This window comes from Neurospora crassa, linkage group V (genome assembly GCF_000182925.2).
Source record: "Neurospora crassa OR74A linkage group V, whole genome shotgun sequence".
NCBI lineage: Eukaryota > Fungi > Ascomycota > Sordariomycetes > Sordariales > Sordariaceae > Neurospora > Neurospora crassa.
Window position 1 is genome coordinate 4939580 of NC_026505.1, and position 18520 is coordinate 4958099.

Consider the following 18520-nt stretch of genomic DNA (forward strand, 5'->3'; position numbering starts at 1 on the left):
CATTCCATCGGCTAGTAGTTGTCTCCGACGTGACAGGGATATCTAGAGGTATGTACCTCTGTTGTCTCGCGTACGGTGCTTCGAACGTGGGCTCTTCGCTAGGTTCGTACCAAAAAGCAATTGCATCAGAGATTGCGTGTGCAAGTGCAACCCCTCTGTTGGTAGTAGGTTTGCCAGTTGACCAATGCGAATGGGAAACGCTTTTGCCGATTATCAAAGGCGCTCAACGAGAATAAGGTCATGTTTTGATCACTCCACATTTTCTGATCCGATATGGCAGGCACCGATATCACTGCATGCGCGTAAAATCCAAAAAGAGTTTCAGCGTCCAAATCAATGATGAGCTGCGGACTGGATTGAAAGCAGGCATAACAGCCGAGTTCCCAATCCTTGGCTGAATGGTAGCGTAGCGTAGCGGCCGAACGCATTCCGTCCCGCTTCCCCCTCCTGCTCATCACCAACGTCCCAGCATCCACCAGCTCCCTTATCACCACAACAACAAACAAAATAACAGCAGTTGATTTTGTCTCTGACCCGGCCTCCTCCCAAATCCTTCCACTGCACCATTTCTCCAATTCTTAATATTTCAACCAATCCGTCATAATGGCCGCCGTCACAAGCCAGACACCACAAACAGGACAAGATGAGGTTACTGACCTCAGCAAGCAATATGATACCCCAATGGGCCTTGCCCACTCAACGATGCAAGCTCTGAAAGACCGCATCAAGCTTCATTATGACCTGGCGAGCGACTACTACCTAAACCTATGGTGTGTTTTCAACCTCTTAATCATCAGGTTCTTGACGGGGCTGGGTTGTCAAAAGCTCAAACAACACTCAAGAGACAACAGCAACAGAGACCTAACAAGTGAACAGGGGAGAGCATATTCACCACGGTTACTGGGCCACAGACGAGGCCAAGGCCAAGGACACCAAGGAAGTTGCTCAGGTCAACCTGATCCGCCTCCTCCTTGAAATCTCCAAGGTCTCAGAGGGCGCTCGTGTTCTCGATACTGGCTGTGGCATTGGCGGCACCTCGCGCTTCCTCGCCTCTGAGTTGGGATGCACCGTAACCGGCATCACCATCTCCACCAAGCAAGTTGAAATGGCGACCAGGTTGACCAAGGCCGAGGCCGCTAAACAGATCCAGGGTGACGACAAGACCGTCACCCCAGATGCCGACGGCTTCATTGCGCTCGGGAAGGGCAAGGTCAGGTTTCTTGAGCTCGACGCCGAGAAGATGGGCGAGTATTTTGCCTCGGACGCCGGCACTTTAGATGCTGTGTGGATCAGTGAAGCTTTGAGCCACTTTCCCAACAAGGCTCTTTTCTTCCAGAATGCCTTCAAGGTTCTCAAGCAGGGCGGAAAGCTGGTTCTTGCCGACTGGTTCAAGGGCGAAGAACTCAACCAAACGCAGTTTGACAATGACATCAAGCCTATCGAAGGTTGGTATTTATCCAGAGGAAAGCGCACATCCTAGATCAAAGTCAGCTGACACAAGTTGAACCAGACGGCATGCTGCTCCCGCCTCTGTGCACCCAGCCCGACTATGTCAAGTTCGCTACAGATGCTGGACTCAAGGTCTTCCATGAGCCCAAGGATATTAGCAAGGATGTCAGCAAGACATGGTTAGCCTGACTATTATCCGCGACTCTGTGTGTAAATGGCTTTGCTAACTTGAGCCCGCAGGGACATTTCCTGGTCGCTGGTACAAAACCCTTCCTTGTGGGCTTTTGCCTTCAGCCAGGGCAGAGACGGCATCGCCTTCCTGCAAGCCTTCCGCGCGATGAGGAGAGGATACTCCAATGGCAGCTTCCGATACGCCGTCATGTCATTCCAGAAGTAAGATGTAGTGACAAAGGTGTGAGGGAAACACTGCCGGTTCAATTGATCCTCAGTGATGTGATAGCTCATGAACGTTGCTGTCTCTGAGGTGGCAGTTATCCAGGCAGATGACTGACGACAAGCACAATCTCATCCTCAGAGTGCGCTGCCGGGAACCTGACTGACTTTTCTGGATACCTACTCACATTGGTAGGTCCGTGTCATCCACGAGCCATTGAACTCATTGCTGCGCCACCTTGAAAACGCCGCCATATGGTTTCCACAAACATGAATGCCGGTAGAATCGTAGATATAAGTGACGAACAGCACCCCTGCTCCTGTTATCACTACAGTCGAGAGCAAAGCTACCCCACCTCAATTGACATCTCCCGACCCCAGCCCCCGCCCCCGCCTGCTCACCTCTTATCCTCCGGTCCGGTCCGGTCCGACCCGAGTAAACTCATGGCAGCATATCCGCAACCCCGGAATCAACGCGGCTCGGAGCTCGGCATCTTAGTTCCACCTCGAATGAACGTTGGCGAGGTTCGGATTTCGAAGACCGAAAACAGGATCAACGGATGGTCACCGGATGCATGAGCAACCCGAAGCCGGGGGCCTGTGAGTTTGATGCCTCGGCAGTTGGTGGTTGCTGGTTGGTCAATGACTTGAGAATCCTCCTCGAATCTCTTTCTCTGGATTTTCCCGGGAGAAGGCAAACCGAAGAAGAATCCTCTTTTGGTGATGGAAACCACCAACTGTGAGTCAAGAAGCCGAAAATGATCTAGTACGTGCGGTCTATCGCTCGATAGTAGGGGAATGAAGAAATCAAACACCCCTCATAAGTTGTGTGTCATAACGATGTTCCGCGAGGGAAGGAGGGGTCAAATCCGAGGAAGGCCTTCCTATTTAGTAAAAGTCACCCAATAGTATCGGTCACCAATGACAGCGAGATCGCCATGGTACTCATAGCTCGTTTATCAGTATCCGATCCGTTACCCATTCCTGTACCACGTTTCACGAGCAAGGTCCGATGAGGCAATAAATGATGTTTACTGCCCACTCCCCTTCGACTTACTACACTACATACTTCACAGGGTTATCCAATCGTCGCTGCCCGTGTTCCTCCACCCACTAGACAGGATCCAAGTCCACGATGCCTCTCCCCACCTCATCCATCTACCAACCTCCATCGGCTGAGTTCATGAAATGGCCGAGTCGAAGAAGCGTGGTTCATAGCACCAAAGGAATTGTGGCTTGCACACAACCGCTTGCCGCCAAGTGCGGTATCGACATCCTCAATGCAGGAGGAAATGCTGCCGTGAGATTTACTGCCCCTTTCCTTTAAACTAACAAAAGTTGCTAATATGCATGTCAGGATGCCGCCGTGGCCGTTGGTACGCTTCAGCCATCTACCTGGAACTCATGATGAAGTGCTCACTAACCAATCTCGTCTCACACTTTCTAGCTGCCGGCCTGAACATGACGGAACCTTGCTCAACCGGCATCGGCGGTGACATGTTTTGCCTCTACTACGATGCTTCGACTGGCAAGGTCTCGGCCCTGAACGGCTCTGGACGCGCGGGCGGCAAGTGTACCCTCGAGAACGTCCGAAAGAGCCTAAAAATTCCAGAGGGCACCGTGGGGAAGATCCCCATGAGCAGCGTTCACGCTGTGACGGTGCCTGGTGCTGCCGCCGGTTGGGTCGATACTGTCGAGCGGTTCGGTAGTGGCAAGTTGACCATGGGGCAGATTCTCGCACCGGCGATTGAGCTGGGTGAGAAGGGATTTCCTGTATCGGAGACGACGGCTTATTTCGTGAGTTTTGAGAGTACCCATCAAATCCTCCGTTCTTTATTGTGCTCGCTCTGACAAGTGAAACAGTGGGGAAGACAGGAAAAGGGCATCCGCGAAGCGTCTCCCAACTTCGCGGAGATGTTAAAGGCCGATTCCTCTGCTCCTGACGGTGTCCGCGCTCCCAAGGCCGGCGAAATCATCAAGCTACCCAACCTCGCCAAGACCTTCCGCACCCTGGCAACCGAAGGCAAGAAGGGTTTCTACAGCGGTCGCATTGCCGAAGAACTTATCAAAGTCGTCAACGACCTCGGAGGCCATCTTGAGCTTGCCGACCTCCAACATCACCTCGAAACCGGCAGCGAATCCGTCGAGCCCATCTCCCTGAAATTTCCCAACCCCCACGGCACCTCCGAAACCGACGGCGTCGAGCTTTGGGAACACCCTCCCAACGGCCAAGGCATCGTTGCCCTGATGGTCCTCGGCATCCTCAAGCACCTCATCAAGCAAGGCACCATCCCAGCCTTCGGCCCCTCCGACCACAACACGGCCCCCTACCTGCACGCCATCGTCGAAGCCCTCCGCATCTCCTTCGGCGACGCCTCCTGGTTCGTCACCGACCCCAACGCCGCTCCCGGCGTCCCGACCTCCCAGCTCATCTCGGCCTCCTACCTCGCCGAGCGCGCCAAGCTCTTCTCTCCATCCTCCGCCAACACCTCGGTCCTGCAACCGGGCGACCCGTACGCCTCTCCCGCCCTGACCTCCTCCGACACCGTATACTTTGCCTGCTCTGACTCCCAAGGCAACGCCATCTCGTTCATCAACTCCAACTACGGCGGCTTCGGCACCTGCATCATCCCCGCCGGCTGCGGTTTCACGCTTCAGAATCGCGGCGCCAACTTCTCGCTGGATGCGAAGCACCCGAATGTGCTAGCGCCGAGAAAGAGGCCTTACCACACGATTATTCCCGGTCTGGTCACGAATCTGCAGGATAGCAGTCTGCACTCGGTGTTTGGCGTCATGGGCGGATTCATGCAGCCGCAGGGGCATGTGCAGACGTTGCTTGGGCAGGTGTTGTGCGGGCTGAGCCCGCAGCAGGCGTTGGATGCGCCGAGAGTGTGTATCGGCGCGGGAATGCCAGATGAGGGGAATGTGTATGATGCGACGGTACATGTGGAAGAGGGGATGCCGGAGGAGACGGTAGATGGATTAAGGAAGTTGGGGCATAAGGTGGAGGTTGTGAAGGGTATGGGGAGAATCTTGTTCGGCAGGGGACAAATTATTCGATGGACGAAGGATATTGATGGCACGGGGGTGTGGTCGGCGGGAAGCGATATGAGAGGCGATGGTGCTGCTTACCCGGCGTAATTTGGTAATGACGATGATGATGACTCCGGTGAGAAGGAACGAGGTCAAGACTGGCAAATAGCGAGTTGTTAGAACGAGACGAGAAACACAAACACATCTGGATATCCCCGACAGAGTAGATCGACCACCCTGCAGTATTCTTCCCTCCTTTGCTGCCACCTCTGCCAACATCCTCCACTGACGACAGTCAACACAACTACTGCCTCCCCTTCATCAAGTTCTTCATCGTGTTATACATCAACTCTGGCACCCCCTTAAACCCTCTCTCCTCCAAATACCTCAACACCCCCGCCCTATACTCCTGCCAACTAATCTCCAACCCTCCCTTCCCTGCCAGTGCCGCCAGACTCTGTTGTGTAACCGGTCCTGCATGTCTCGCCCTCAATCCGCGATCACTAATATCCATCTCTCCTTCCAACTCTCGATCCTCCAACTCCCTCAGGAACGAAATACTCTGCAAACATAACACCGGACTGTGACTTAATCCAAACACGGATCCGAGCACCAGCTCCCCATCGGGCTCCACCTTCTTGAGGTACCCCCTCAGCGCCGCCTCCAGCGTTCTAGGCACGAGACATCCCTTGGCGTTGGCGTCGCTGACGGCGAACGCCCGGCCTCGCCAGAGGACATTGCACAGATCCATCAGGAAGGCATTGAAGGTGGTGATTTGCTGTCTTTCCTCTGCAAACAAGGGGCGAGCGGACGGGGAGGTGGAAACCATGACGGATTCCCACGCGCGCTTGTAGGTCGCCAAGATGCCGCAGAGTCGGGAGACGACTTCGAGCGAGTGGGAGAAGTGGAGGGTGTAAATTAGCAAGGAAGGTGGGATGGTGATGGGGATGTGCTTGAGGAGGGAAGGGGAGGAGAAGATGCGGGTGGCGACGAGGGTGTAGAAGTCGAGGATGAGGAGGTGGGTGGGTACCGTGGGCGAGGTTTGGGCGATGGTTAGGGAGAGAGTGTTGACGTGGGCTATGAGGGCTGGGATGGACTGAGGGGCCGGGGAGGAGGATAGGGTGGTTGAGTCGGAGGAGAGCATGGTGAGGGTCCATTGTCGGAGGAGGGAGGTGTAAAAAGTTAGGAGGGAAAGTTGGGATTCGGAGGTATTGTCGAGGAGAACGGATTCGAAGGGCTGGAGGAGGATTTGGTAAAGCTCTGGTATGTGGTAAGTTAGCTTGGTTGTCTAAGGGTTAAATGGATGAAAGGGTTGAGTTAAACCTTTGAAGTTCATTAGTGGGAGGAAGCTCAGAGTCTCTACGACTATTTTTCTTTTGTCTCTGCCGTCCCAGACTTGCAGAAACTCACGGAAGAAATTGATGAGGAGAGGTGGTAGTGTCTGCTTTCAGGGTTAGTCAAAGTTAATACAACTCGACAATGCTTTCTGATGCGGACCTTTGTGCTGGCAGCATAGTCATGAATGATGTCTACCATGTCAAGTAGCAGACTTGGGTCGGCATCTCCACTTCGAACATCGTCCAGGCACGCTGTTACCCAATTGTTCACCCGCGATAAACCTTCGGCATCTGGCCGGAGGACCAGAAGTTTCTGGAGGAGGGGGTCTGCTAATACTGCAACGAGCTGCGTCGGAAACTCAATCTTGTCCAGGTTCTCAGCCAGGGACTTTGGACTATTGACCTCTTCAAGAGTGACAGAGTTCTGCAGGTTGGTTGGTTGGTTGGTTACTTTGTTTACATCAATGATGATAGCGAGAGGGAAGACGGCACTCACTTCTTGAGCATGCAGGGTATGCACAGCCGGAATAAGGATGCCCTTTGCCCCCCTTTGTTGGCGGCCAAACGCAGACCTGACAGCGAAGCCATTTCTGACTGTGCCATCTTGGATAGCTTCAGTTTGTTGCTGCTGGATCTCATCTAATCTTGCTCGCCATTGCGGGTCAGGATGCTTGAAGGTAGCTGCGCGACCGTTGGCAGCATCGCCGACAATAATTTCCGGATAGTAGTTTTTGAAAACTCGGAGGAGGCCTGTCAATTTTGGATCGTTTCCCGTCTGCCTGGACAAGGCCAGGATTGTCTGTATCCTGAAAGGCTTGACGTGTTGTCGTCGCGTGATGAGGGCCAAGACATGACATAATTGCGGCCTGATGGCGGCAGTGTCGAGGAGGTTGAAAAGGACACCATACGTCTGGGACAATATGCCGGTGTCTTGAAGCAAGTGGTAGACCATAATCAGCCACTTGAGAAGAAGAGTCTGGATCGGAAAGGAGGGCTTGAGCTGGCCATGGCCCAAGGCACAAACCACTTTCAGGACGGAGTCGCTGTTCAGCTTGCCCACTGGATACAAGTTTTTGATGATGGCGCCCTTGGATGCTTGGTCCAGATGGTTGGTGAGAGTGACCAGGTCAACCAGACGGGCGAGCTCATCGGGCAACGCACCCCTGTCGTAGAGCACCGAGGTTAAGCTTTCGACGGTGGGCTTTATGCTGGTTTGGCGGCGTTTGGACGGCACTTTGGAGGCTAAAGAGGAATTAGTAAATCTGTTGTTGAGGAATATAAAGAGAAGTGCGTACCTGCCTCGATGTCATCCAGGAGAGCGCCGAGATTGTCTTTGTCGCCGACATGATCATGATCACCGAGATTCACACTGGTGTCGTTTGTATTGTGATCTCCTTCGACGGAAGACATTTTGCAAGCCCGGTTCTGTTGATCGCCGCAGTAACGATGACCTTATCACAGAGACACCTTCATGTCGTGGAATATGGCGGTTTGTTGCGACATGACATGTCTTTGACGGCAGGTACTACAACTTTGTACATGTGATTAATTGGGAGACGCGTCGCGGCGCGCCCCACCACGAGTTTACCGTCGTCACCCAACAGACCTGGTGGTTGAATGTGGCTCGTGCACTGGTCTGATCTACATAGTGTACTTGTAACCCTTGCTGACATAATATTTATGCCGCTTTATGTGAATGGTTATGCACAAGACTATTGTGCATTGCTCCCCAAATGGGAAATAACAAAAGTCCAGCCGGATTCGACACTGGTCGGTTGTCTCATGAAGTGTCAGAAACGACGTGGCAAACGCTCAACATACTGAACTGAGTTATCAGCAGTTTGACTTCCCCTCCACTCAGCTCTCTCTCGCACTTTTGGAACGACCCGAACAGATTCGACAAATTTCAAGGCGTTCAGTCCTGCCTCATATCAGATGTACCCGCTGAGGAGAATGAGGTGGGACTTTCTCGGTTTTCGTGTTACACAAGACATGCTACGGCCAAGGAAAGACCGATTTCGCATACCAAAGTCCTCCACCTCGTGGGGTATTTATCTGCGCCTGACCCGGGCAGGAGGCCGAGGCTGGAATCATGGAAGGTGGATATACCTTGCTTTTACCGGAAGGTGCCCAGGTTTCTCTAAATGCACGCCGGTACATACTGACTTTCTCCGGTACCTACTACCAAGTATCACTCATCGTCTTGCTGATGAGTGTCAGACAGAGCGGGCACGTCTGTCGGTTATCATCAACCAGGCCGCGGCTACCTACTAATACTGTCACGCTGCAGCAACGCCTTACACAGTGGGAGACAGCAACCCAACTGAATTCATATCACGAGTTCATCCATCACTGCAGTTACTAGCCTGTAGTAAGCGTGTCAGGCTACTTTTCACCACCAGCAAATGAATTCTTCAGCCGTAAGATTGACATTATGCGGAGCAAGCAACGAGGGAACGAAAGCGAAACACCGACGGGATAGGTTTCGGGAGTGAGACGCCGTCCTGAAATTCCTCTTGTTGATCAGGTCAAGTTGTCCACCCTCTGCCTCCCTCTATCGACTTCTTCTGAAGCCATTTCTCTACATATGCAATCGGAGTTTACTAAGGCCGTTTGCCTGTTGGTTGTCACCGCCTTGTTGGCCTGTCCTCCATGTGGATTCCCACCTTTTTCTTACCCGGCCTTTCCAAGTCTTACCAACTATGTACAACTAGCGTTTTACCGTTATTCATTTTGACCTATCGTCCTTACGAATCTTTGTATGCCTCACTGGAGTCACTGCAGCTTACCTACATACAGTACCTCCAGATTGGCCCCCACAGCTACCCTTCCTACTAGTCTCTGGTCACTCCTCCGCTTCCGGCGCAGGGAGAATTACTGAACACCACTGACTGCTTGTCCTGAAGAAGCCGGACTCAAGCTTCATTCACGACTCGATGCTCAATGGTCACTCGATACGCAAGAAAACCAAGTATATGTACGCCGACGCTCTCGTTCTTGGAAGTGATCAGTTCGATTTTGCCCTCGAGTGTCATCACGAAGGCGCCCGTTCCAAGAGGTCAGAGGAAGAAGAAGAAGCATGAAAGCAGGCCGACGAGGCCATGTCTTTCTTCCACGCAGAAGCCAATCGAACTCAGACCTTTACGCCCACTGTCATCATCCAACCCTTCTGGTGCGACTGAACGACGTGACGGATATGCTCTGTGCATATTGCAACAAGCGGTATCCATTTGCCGCTGTCCTCGTGTCAGCATTCACCGGCTTAAGACTAGGCCCGTCAGACCTCACGAGGCACTCTGACTCCAGACGGACGGACTTGGCACGCAAATCATGAGAGCTAGCCTAGCAGCACAGCATCATCTCAACTTTTGCCTCTTGACCGGTGCGGTTATAGAAAGATATGGGTACGTACTATGCCCTCTGCCGTGTCACCGTTCCATTCAGTCAGCTTGCTGTGGACTCGAAAAAGGTTTGTCCCTCCTTCGTCTGCGTGGGTGGTCAGCGTTGGCGCCGGCTGCGCTTCGAGCCACCCCTTGTCGATGCTGTTGACTAGATTCTATAGTGTTCTTTACCCTTGAAACCACCCCAGCACCGAGTACAAGCACCAAAGGATGCCCGGTACCACGCTGCCCGTGCGACTCCATCATCAGGGGCTCGGGCTTCCATACCGCTCTGAATTCTTGCCATGATATTCTTTCCCCATCCCCAACCTCATCCTTCATCGTCGGCAAAAAAAGAATAATGAGCGAGAACTTGAGGTCGGTGAGAGCATCGTAAAGCACTGGACCGGGACTTCCTGTTACCCTTCCAGGGCCTCCGTCGCGTTTCTCGTTCGAATACCCAAACCATTCATTTCACAATCTTGATGTGTCAAGTATTATGGCATCACACGCAATTATACAATATCAGCGCATTGCTCCTTGTGCTACCCCAGTTGCTGCTCAGCGTACACCAGAGCTATATAGCCTGCTCGTCATCACCCAATGGGCTGTTGCCCTGCGAAAGAAAAGATGTCCCTGCAAAGTTTTTAAGCCCCTTTAAACACGTCTCATATTTTCTTTTCTCTCCCGTGTCCTTTTTAGACGCGCGAATATCCGCAATGACCTAGTCCATTTGCCCACTCGTGTGGATAACATGGTGTTACCATTACACCTGCACCACCCGAGACATTCAAGCCAGGCAACTCCTATATACATCTTTGCAATGTCGACAACCACCCCTCCTATCTGAACAACCTGCTGGATGGACTGCTGACGTTAGTGGGATCAACCCAGTCAGCCAACTGCCATTCGAGGAGGGCTAGTGTTCCCTTAAAGTTCCATCATTCCCATTCCTGTTCGGTTGTTCCTTTGCCTGGTGTCGCGCTTAGCCTAGTCTCTTGCCATTTCCGGTAGGTTTCTCTGCTCAACCGCGGTATCAAAAACAGGAAACACAAGGTGAAGCCACTCCGTCGTTATCTGCCATTGCCGAACCTACTTCCTGGTTCGGATTTTGAATCTGTCCCCCCTATTGGTCCTTACGAGCGACTGATCCGACCCGAACTTGAATCTGAGCGCTGCTAGACGCGTACCCTTTCTTACTTGTGTGTTATGGACCCATCATAGCTTTCAGAGGGCTGTTTTCTACATTTGCTGGACGTTGTTGCCGGACGATCTAGCTTAAGTCGACCTCGCGGGAGCTCCAGCCGCTTGAGTTTCTTTATAACATTGCATATACACATCCGAACCCTGCGGATCAGTGTATGAAAATTTTGGAACGGAGGCTTGGCATTGAATTGATTAGAACTTTTTTAAAAAAGAGGTAAGTCAGTCAATCATCAATGCCTTCAAATCACCCAAAGACCGCGAACAGTCCAACAGATCTTTTTACGCTAAACATGGTAATACTACAGGTTCATGAACCATGAACCCGCCAAGGTATTCGGACCAGAGACTTGCGATCCACGACCCTCTTGTGCCCTCTGAGCAATTTCCTGCGATTGAAGGCGGCAATCAAACAACAACTGTGATTCAAGACTCACTAGAATATCTTCCCCTTTCAAGGTCCCTGAGAGACGGCGATATACTATTGCTCCTGACCCCGGCAGTCGCTCCCCGTCATACCACCTCCGAAACCGGCCATTCGACCAGTGACCCCTTCGAACCGCTCGGAAAGGCCCTAGCAAAGAAACACCCGTGGGTTCGGCAGGTTCCTTATATCCCTAGGAATGGGATCACTGGGACACATGTCGTGCACATCAGGCTGGCCAAATCCGTTGTGTTCGTTATCTCAGGTCCGCCTTGCTTTGGTCAACCTCCGCAGGTCTCACTGGCTAAGACGGTACGCTCACTATGTGAAAACCGACCGCTGATTGTGTTGGCATGTTGCAACGTCAAGTGGCTAGGCCCCCTTGAGAGCTCATTCCCAACAGTCATTCAGAGTTCTGGCTTTACCCCTCCGGAGCTCGAAGCAGCAGCCCGTGTCATGGTTGGGAATGTTAAGCAGCCACATACAGCGGGGCCAAATGTTCAAAATCTCATCTTAGCACCCAAATCATGGCAAGTGGAGGCATGGAACGAGCACCGCGATGTCGCCCCAGCTTATGAATTGTGGTGCCAGTGTTTTCCCGACAATTTTCGGCTTAGTCGGTTTTCATTCCAGTCCCTTCTCTGCCGCGATGGCTACGCGATGCACTACGTTGTTCGCGAGCCAGGGACTACCCAACTACTGGGATTCTGTGCTACATATACCACATATATTGGCAGCGACTCGGAAAGATTGGTTGGCTCTCTAGCCGCTCTGTTTGTTCGACCGTCTTACCGTCAAAGGGGTATTGGACTAAGTTTGCATGATCACGCTTCACGCCAACTCAGGAAAACCCGTGGAGTCTGCCGTCTACAGCTCGGAAGCACATTTCCACGTTTATTCTATGGAATTCCCATGGAAAGCCCTTCAGAGGACTGGTTCTCTCGCCGCAGCTGGCCCGTTAAGCCTCAGTCCAGCTTACCGGGCGCTGGTCTGGAAACGTGCGACTGGTTGCTTGTGTTTGACGACTGGGCAACAACAAGAACAAGTCCAACAACACTGATGAACTCGGAACTAATATTCCGATCGTGTGAATTCAGCGAGTACCACATGGTTATGGAGATAGTGGAGAGGGAATCGAGGGAGAAGGACAATATGGGATGGTACGATCAATACGCGAAATTGGAAGGCACGATGAATATCGAGGATATTGTGCTGGGTCTTGAAGGACAAACCATTGTGGCAGTGGCCTTGACGTACGTCAAGAATACGGGAAGTCCCGTTTTTGAGGATTTACCGTGGGCCGGAATGATTTCAGACAATGTCGGCGGAGTAACATGCATCTGCATTTCAGGCAAGTTGTCCGTCAATGACGTATTCCAATATTTGTACGGATGCTAACTGCGACTTGATCACACAGACCAAAACCCTGATGTGGCCAAGGGAAGAGATGCCATCATGCTCAGGCTTCTTGATAGTTGCGTTCACAGATTCGCCCAACAAGGGTTGAAAAAAATGTTCATTGACGCAATGAGAGGAATGGATGAAGGATTTCAGTCCATGGGTAAGCAAAATGACTTGACTGTCAAGGGATCTTCTGCTAACGTTTTCTTAGGGTTCCAAAAGTGGGCGAGATATAGAGAAGTCTGGCGAGATGTTTAACGCACCTGCGACCTCCGGGATACAATCTCACGTTTATTCGTCAACGGGGATCTAACATCGTCTTGTGAGGGAGTACCACGGTGACTAATCCGCCATGGCACTTGTTAAGAGTGACATCAAGGTCCTTGGGACACATGGTCGATGGTTAAAGAGGAGGATGGAACACCCAAAAATGACTATTCCCAGGATGGTTTTTTTCTTCTTCTAGAAACCAAGAGCCAACTAGCTACATGACTAGCCCTTGGATGGACGGCTCCTTGGTCCAAATGTTTATCCAGTGAAGCTCAACTCTGAACACTCCATAACCTAGCGTACGAGGAGGACATTAGATGTTAAGAAGGCATCAGAGTCAGAGGAAAATTTGGAAGCTGATAGCACGATACAACCTAGAGGAAGAGGGGACCCCAACAAGAGATCATCACAGAGACATATAGATGTTCCATCCGTGTTCAGACCTAGGCGTCTTTTTTGTGTCACACTCTATCCTCATTCATGCAACAGTTCAGTCACGAGCTTGATGTTTTGTTACCATTACCATGACGAGCGTAACATCTTCTCTTTTGCAAAATTGTTGTCAAAACAGAAACATTACACGCCAAGACTTACACCTTCAGTCGACATGGTGGTTTCCGTTTTGGGTTGGCATGCAGAGCTTCATTCGATCACCCTTCAGTTTTTGCACTAGCACTGAGCAGAGTCGCACTTGCCGTAAGATATGTTGAAACTTGGCGGCTAGAGAAGAGCTCTTGCCCGGTGTCACAATGGCGACCTCTTTCGTCGTGTACATAGTAGTGCACAAGTTTGAGTCGGGAAAGAGGTGACGACATGCTCTGGGATGCCGGGGGAAGGAAGAAGGGAGGGAGCTTGGGCCAATGGTTTCAATTGCCTGAATGGACGGATGGAGAACCTGGAACCCTGCTGTCGGCTAGGCTCTGTTTGGCAACATCCATCCAACCAACCCCTCTTCCCGTCCACAACGACGCCCTCTTATCCTCAAATCTTCACTTTGAACCGTTGTTCTTGTTGCTTCTCTACCTCTAGCTTACACCTAGAATTCAATCAAAAATCGACGGCAAGATAATCAGGAATCGAATGTTGTTGTTGTTGTGGAATTGCGTTTCAGATCTGTACCTGTGTTAGCCCAGTCGTGGAACTTTGGCTGAAGCGAGATCAGAACTCGACCTCAGCACGTCGTTCGTTCAGCTTCTCGCGATTCACAGTCCACCAACCACCTCACGTTTATCGCCTCCGCACTTTGTCACGCATCCTGTCCAGCTTCATTCACTGGCGGCATTGTCCCTCTCTCTTACATGCTTTGAACTCTTTCGACTACTTATACAGCTTCAACCCTGTTTGGCTTCTGGATACATCCGCTTCCACAATTCATGTATCTAATGTCATTCATACGAGACTCTCCACCCAGTCTTTGAGGAGCACAGATTCTTTCTTGTGCGCGACATCGGCGTTCTTCGTCTGTCTCATCTACCTTTCTTGATTCCTGTCGCGCAGCTGTTGGGCCGATTTGTCGAACCGATGATCAATCCCATATCTTTCCGGCCGGGCCCGGTCACGTTCTGGACCACGCTCATCTACCTGGCCCTGCTGATACCCATCGTCATCATCAACGAGAAAACACCGGCGGCGCCTAAGACGGCCGAGCCGTTCAAGGGTGTCAACCTCACCGAGGCCTGGCTCGACCTCACCACCATCACCAGAGCGTACCATCCTTACAACAGCAAGTTCAACGAGGAGGTGCGCAGATATCTGCTGGAGAAGGTCGAGACCATCTTGGAGGAAAATGGCGCTAGTTGGGTGTCTGATGGGTGAGTTGTCTTGGCCTCGAGTTTCTACAACGGCTGGTTGCCAAAGACTAACAAAACGGTTTCTTTGATATTGATTACAGCCAAATGACTACCGTAAAGGACGGCAAGTCTGCAGCAGTCACCGTTTTCGATGACAATGTGTCAAATTCCACCTTTGTCATGGGAAAGTCTAATGGAACTACCTTCACTCGTACGGACTCAATTAATAATGCCGCTTACTTCGAGGGTACCAACATCCTGGTTTACATTCGCGGCAAGGAGGACGATGAAGGCGAGTGGTGGGAGGCCGATTACGCCCATGGAATGAGACGTAATGCCAAGGGTCTCACCTTGGTCAATGCCCATTACGATTCGTAAGTTCATTACCAGTCTTTGTTTGTGCAAGAAGTCGCCCAAACTGACAGCTCATAGCGTGTCAACGGGCTTTGGTGCCACCGACGACGGCATGGGAGTCGTGACTGCCTTGCAAGTCCTCAAATATTTTACCGCCCCGGGCCACCAACCCCAGCGCGGCATCGTGGTCATGTTGAATAACGGCGAGGAAGATTGGCTCTACGGCGCCCATGCCCTCGGGCAGCACAAGCTGAATCCATTCATCCATACCTTCTTGAACCTCGAAGGTGCCGGTGCTGGAGGCAGGGCGATAGTATTCCGTGCCACGGATCGCGAGGTTATGGCGGCGTATGCTAGAACATCGCACCCTTTCGGTACTGTGATTGCATCTGATGCCTTCGGCCTGGGCTTCATCTCTAGCGGTACCGACTACTCAGTACTCGTTGACGCTTACGGCCAGCGTGGAATCGACTTGGCCTTCTTCAAGCCCCGTGCGAGATATCACACCAACCAGGACGATACTCGGCACACTTCCAAAGGAAGTCTTTGGCATATGCTGTCAGCAGCTATCCACACAACCAAGCAATTTTCCGGTGACACGGGTAACACATTCATCGGTCAGAGGCCTGATAAAGCCCATGGAAAGGTTGCCAACGGTCGTTCCTCTAACGGAGTGTGGTTTGACCTCTTCGGCAAAAGCTTTGTGCTCTTCGGTCTGCGCGGCATGTTTGCCTGGTCACTTACTCTTCTCATCGCGACTCCGTTGGTCTTGGTCGGCATCACCTGGCTTCTTCGTAACCTCGACAAGGACTACTTCTTCACCTCCACGGTCAAGACCAAGGAGCATCCCGAATATGAAGCTGTTCCCATTGGTGGATGGAAGGGCTTCTTCCGCTTCCCCTTTGCTCTGGGTGTCGCTGTGTTTTTCACGATCAGCTCGGCTCTTTTGATGAATAAGGTCAATCCGTTGATTGTCTACAGCAGTCGTTATTCTGTGTAAGTTGTTGTCTCCTGGTTTCCTTGCTGTTCGGGCTAACAGTCGTTTCAGATGGGTTATGATGGTGTCTATCTTTTACTTCTCCTTCTGGATGATCATGCGCGGCGCCAATTTCGTCCGTCCCAGCGCTCTTCACCGCGGCTACGCCAACCTGTGGCTCTTCGTTTTTGGCTGGATTGTTCTGGTCGCCGTCACTGCCTTGGAGGACCGCCGTAGGATTGCGGCGGGTTACATCTTTGTTTTCCTTGAATCGGCCATCTTCTTGTCCTGCCTGATCTCTTTCGTTGAGCTCTTGGCTGTGCCAAGGAAATCTTCATACGCCTTGCAAGTTCAGGAGGACTATGACGGCCAGGAACATGATCACAATGGATATCAGGGGTTCCGGGATAGTACCGATGAACCCTCTTTGAGGGCCAGGGCTGAATCATCCGCCTCTGCTGCTTCTCCTCCATCGCCCACGGTTGCTCAGGAGCCCAGCAAGTCTAAAGCACCGGCCGGCACTACTAATGGATTGTCGACTGCGCCTTCTGTCGCCGCGCATTCTTCGCAACCACAGCCTGCTCCCACTACACCCATCCCTGGTCGTTCTTCTGGCGCTCCTTCTACTGCATCCCGGGATGAGAACGAATCCGAAGATGATGACGAACCGACTGAGCGGACACCGCTCGTTGGCGGTAATGGCACCAATGATCGTGGCCGTACTACGTTTGCGACTACTTATCGCCGCTCTATCACCGCGTTGGTCCACGGAGCGCGGAAGATGGAAGAAGATGGGGAGCCGTACGACCATGAGCAAGAATGGTCTGGACATCTGCCTTCTTGGGCATGGTTCTTCCAGTTCTTGTTGCTGGGCCCCTTCATGATTATTCTTGCAGCTCAGACGGGTCTGATGCTGACAGACGCAGTATATCAGACCGGATCAGACGGTAGCAAGCTCATCACGCCCTACCTCATCATCTTCGTCTTCACTGTCTTGCTTATCCTTCCCCTCACGCCCTTCATTCACCGTGTCACACATCACATTCCTGTGTTCCTACTTGTCGTCTTTATCGTCACCCTTACCTATAACCTCATCGCCTTCCCCTTCTCGGCCAACAACCGGTATAAGACCTTCTTCGGTCAGTACATTGACGTCGCCACCGGCGACAACAAGGTCTGCTATACCGGTATCGAGGAATACGTCCGCCCCATTATCGCTGAACTCCCTTCTGCATCCGGACGGGAAGTCACCTGTGGCAAATCCCTTCGTCGTGGTTCCACGATATCAACGTGCTGTTTCGACGGATCTGCGGTCCCACCCAAGCTTGGAAGCGAAGATGACAATGGTCTCCCTGAGGATAGCTACGCCGACCTCATCACCATCAACGCCACGCGCAGCACCAAGAGAGGTGACTCGTCGAGGACCACTGCCCGGATCGAGATCACGGCTGATAACACCAAGTCGTGCTTTCTTCAGTTCAAGAAGCCTGTGTCGGCATTGGCTATCGAAAACGGCTCCGGCTGGGACGACCGCTTTGGACAGTACCCTGAAGATGGAGTGGGGCTGGTTAGGCTCTGGCACAGGGAGTTCGGTAAGACGTGGGTGGTGAATGCGGAGTGGAAGGGCTCGGAAACCAGGAAGGAGTATGATGAGAATGATGGCACGGTGATTTGTATGTGGAGCGATGCAAACACGCCGGGGACTATTCCGGCATTGGATGAGGCGTTACAGTTTGTCCCGAGTTGGGCAGCTGTGACGAAATTCTCGGAGGGGTTAGTGGAGGGAAGGAAGGCGTTCAAGATTGTGTAGGGAAATAGTGGTATGGATGAGAGATTTGTGAAGTGTCGTAGCGAAGGAGTAGGAGTTGCTGGCATGAGGAGGCCGATTGGTTGGGTTTGACTTATTTCCTACATGACATGTGTATACCCTATCCAGCCCATGGTCATTGCTAACTTGACTTGAGGAAGCCCTTTTCCCTTCTCCACTGTTGACATTGAACTTGGGCATTTTTCCTGGATGGGTTGTTGATGTTAACCTAGAGTGTGGCAACTAACGGTGTGCTTTGCCATTTGACTCGAATAGCGATCTGCCTTCGGCTCACATCTCGAGTCGCTCAACAGACGTCAAGCAACTATTGAGGTAAAGTTGCACCAGGACCGAATGGGGTGCTCCCCGATGTTTCACCGTCTTTTATCGGTCCAGACTTCCGAATGTCGCCTGCTTCTTGACACCTCCATATCCGATCACTACCAAAGTCTTTCTTTCGATTGTCTGAAAATCTTTCATGTACCTTCTACAAGCTTTCAAGAAGTTTCTCTGTGCAAATGGCGGCTAATCTGAATTTAATTCCAAGTGGCAATGAAATCCCATCCATCACATATCCTTCAATCGTAGTTCCCTTTCTCTCCTAACGTCAAAGCTTCCACTCTGCCCAAATACCACACACAAAGAATGACGGCAATACAGGTGAAAGGGCTGCGTCGTCAACGCGTTGCCCGAAGTGTCTCGG

General features: G+C 51.9%; 5 protein-coding genes across 6 annotated transcripts; 4 read left to right on the plus strand and 1 right to left on the minus strand.

The window, feature by feature from the left end:
- Nucleotides 1-261: 261 nt before the first annotated feature.
- NCU04129 (gamma-tocopherol methyltransferase) lies at nucleotides 262-2108 on the plus strand. The gene is made up of 4 exons (XM_956192.3): nucleotides 262-770; nucleotides 877-1445; nucleotides 1511-1628; nucleotides 1690-2108. Exons 1-4 carry the CDS (start codon nucleotides 604-606, stop codon nucleotides 1844-1846), a joined length of 1011 nt encoding a protein of 336 aa, XP_961285.3. The 5' UTR covers nucleotides 262-603; the 3' UTR covers nucleotides 1847-2108.
- Nucleotides 2109-2777: 669 nt separating this feature from the next.
- Nucleotides 2778-5128, plus strand: NCU04130 (acylase ACY 1). The gene is made up of 4 exons (XM_956193.3): nucleotides 2778-3142; nucleotides 3200-3218; nucleotides 3290-3639; nucleotides 3706-5128. The coding sequence occupies exons 1-4, from the start codon at nucleotides 2978-2980 to the stop codon at nucleotides 4981-4983; spliced, it is 1812 nt and encodes a 603-aa protein (XP_961286.1). The 5' UTR covers nucleotides 2778-2977; the 3' UTR covers nucleotides 4984-5128.
- Nucleotides 4905-7775, minus strand: NCU04131 (hypothetical protein). The gene is made up of 5 exons (XM_956194.2): nucleotides 7512-7775; nucleotides 6709-7454; nucleotides 6373-6636; nucleotides 6199-6316; nucleotides 4905-6135 (listed from the first exon to the last, which is right to left on the minus strand). The coding sequence occupies exons 2-5, from the start codon at nucleotides 7162-7164 to the stop codon at nucleotides 5180-5182; spliced, it is 1794 nt and encodes a 597-aa protein (XP_961287.2). The 5' UTR covers nucleotides 7165-7454; nucleotides 7512-7775; the 3' UTR covers nucleotides 4905-5179.
- A 2985-nt stretch (nucleotides 7776-10760) lies between these two features.
- Nucleotides 10761-13321, plus strand: NCU04132. Of its 2 annotated transcripts, XM_011396317.1 has the most exons (4): nucleotides 10761-11012; nucleotides 11104-12570; nucleotides 12637-12780; nucleotides 12832-13295. In XM_011396317.1, exons 2-4 carry the CDS (start codon nucleotides 11115-11117, stop codon nucleotides 12876-12878), a joined length of 1647 nt encoding a protein of 548 aa, XP_011394619.1. In that variant the 5' UTR covers nucleotides 10761-11012; nucleotides 11104-11114; the 3' UTR covers nucleotides 12879-13295. The 2 variants fall into 2 exon arrangements, with proteins under 2 accessions (XP_011394619.1, XP_011394618.1); XM_011396316.1 differs by having other exon boundaries at nucleotides 10998-12570; nucleotides 12832-13321.
- Nucleotides 13322-13862: 541 nt separating this feature from the next.
- Nucleotides 13863-18333, plus strand: NCU04133 (peptidase family M28). The gene is made up of 4 exons (XM_956196.3): nucleotides 13863-14701; nucleotides 14782-15054; nucleotides 15113-16030; nucleotides 16083-18333. Exons 1-4 carry the CDS (start codon nucleotides 14412-14414, stop codon nucleotides 17818-17820), a joined length of 3219 nt encoding a protein of 1072 aa, XP_961289.2. The 5' UTR covers nucleotides 13863-14411; the 3' UTR covers nucleotides 17821-18333.
- The last annotated feature ends 187 nt before the right edge of the window (nucleotides 18334-18520 follow it).